This window comes from Plasmopara halstedii (assembly GCF_900000015.1).
Source record: "Plasmopara halstedii genome assembly, contig: Scaffold_2439, whole genome shotgun sequence".
Lineage (NCBI taxonomy): Eukaryota > Oomycota > Peronosporomycetes > Peronosporales > Peronosporaceae > Plasmopara > Plasmopara halstedii.
The window spans coordinates 37542-39307 of NW_020189346.1; the positions used below are offsets into that span (position 1 = coordinate 37542).

Sequence of the window (1766 nt, forward strand, 5' to 3'; positions counted from 1 at the left end):
TAGCATCCACACAGCTGCTGAATCTGCCCAGATCAAGTCTGTAATAACGCAAAATCATGACAAGATGCCAGCCGGTGTTTCTGACACAACGACGTTGCCCAGAAGATCTCTTAAAGGGAGTGAAGAAACTCCATTGGCTGAAGAAGAGCGCGTGTCTGCAGCTTAAGCACTCGAGAGTGCAGGACACATTATTCCGAAGTTAAAAGAAATCAAGATGAAACGTGTGGGTGCCTCGAGCAGGATGGTAGCGGTTGGAAAACACGTTGGCTCTTCCGCCACCTCAAGTATAGAAAGGATCCAAATTCTCCATGAGAAGGCTAACGTCGCTTCTAAAAGTTGGGGCGAGCTCGCAATAACGTTATAGCCAGATCTGATGAACTCGAGGAGGTAACCCTCATTAGAGATCATTATTTACGTCAAAAAGAAAAAGTCGACACAATCTTCTGGAAATATATCGAGCAATATAAAGCCGCTGCCCATGCAGTCAACAAGATCCACAATGATTTTGAATTTTACAATTACAAGGCCTTTATTGCACAGAACGACATCGATTCCCGCATAATGATGCGAGACGGTCTCCTCGCCGAACTTAAAAAAATCGAACAACCCACCAATGCCATCAACGATGCCGAGAACATGGAGAAACTTCAAGCCTTTCATGTCCGTTCATCTACTCTACAGAATAAGGTCAACAACGCTGAAGAAGCTGTCAGAAAAGCCGAAAAAACTGGCAAGGAAGCTCGGAAACTTGCCGGCGACTATGCGAAATTATTTCAGGAAGCTGTGCAACAACGCCAATATTATTCTGTATTAGCTCGAGTATTCGAGCCGTCAGCCATTGAAGCCTCAAGCTCGCTGGATTTTTACAATAGAGAGATTCAACGAGTTGAGATAGCCCTCTTAAACGCTCAAGCCAGTCATAATGATCGAGTCGCGGAAGCTCGTCTTGCAGATGAAGAGCTCAAGGTCGCTGAAGATGGTAAAACCACCTAATTATTGAGTTTAATCGAGGTTTTTCTGCCTCTCTGCTTCAAGATACTTTGTGATATGATTCTGAGACTCTTTGAACGAGGCAGGCTTGTTGAAGAATATATGTTTTCATACGATGTGTTAGCAAGCTGAATGTCCATGTGCGCTGGATCTTTACATTTTTCGTTGTTACATTTTGTCTGATCTATAGCTCACAGCACAGTTTTACTTCTACAACAAAAGTTTGAGGCTGATGCACAAACTTTTAATTTTATCATAACGATGTGACAGCATACCTCAGAAATTATGTTTTGTCGTTGTTGCGCAGGTATTGCACGCGTCACTGTACCCAACGACTATCTGTTAAATTCTCTCGTGCTGTTTTGAAATGTGCTAATAGATTTTTTTTGAATTAATTCATTTTCCAACCCGACATTTTTAAATACTAATGTTTTCTTGTTTTATGTTTCCATAATCGGATAAGTTTTCATGTGTTGTTCGTTCATGAGAGCCCCAAACATGAAAGTGGAGCTAACACACCGTGATCACCCGGCGAATTGAGCTTATTTTCTGGGCAAACAAAACGAAAGACTCATGCATGTGCCAGAACATTCTTCTTCAACAGTATTGAGCGCCGTCATCTCAAGAACAAATGCTTGTTGATCCTTTGCATTCCCTTGGTCTTGAAATTTGCTGCATCACGTACAAATGTAAACATCTTCGTTTCGAGCTCCTTTGATTGATTCCTTTGTGGCATCACGTACAAATGTAAACGTCTTCGTTTCGAGTTCCTTTGT

General features: G+C 42.0%; 1 protein-coding gene across 1 annotated transcript; it reads left to right on the forward strand.

Moving 5' to 3' along the window:
* Nucleotides 1-561: 561 nt before the first annotated feature.
* On the forward strand, nt 562-993 carry PHALS_03953 (uncharacterized protein; the record flags this gene model as incomplete). The annotated part of the gene is made up of 1 exon (XM_024718250.1): nt 562-993. One exon carries the CDS (start codon nt 562-564, stop codon nt 991-993), a length of 432 nt encoding a protein of 143 aa, XP_024583667.1.
* Nucleotides 994-1766: the final 773 nt, after the last annotated feature.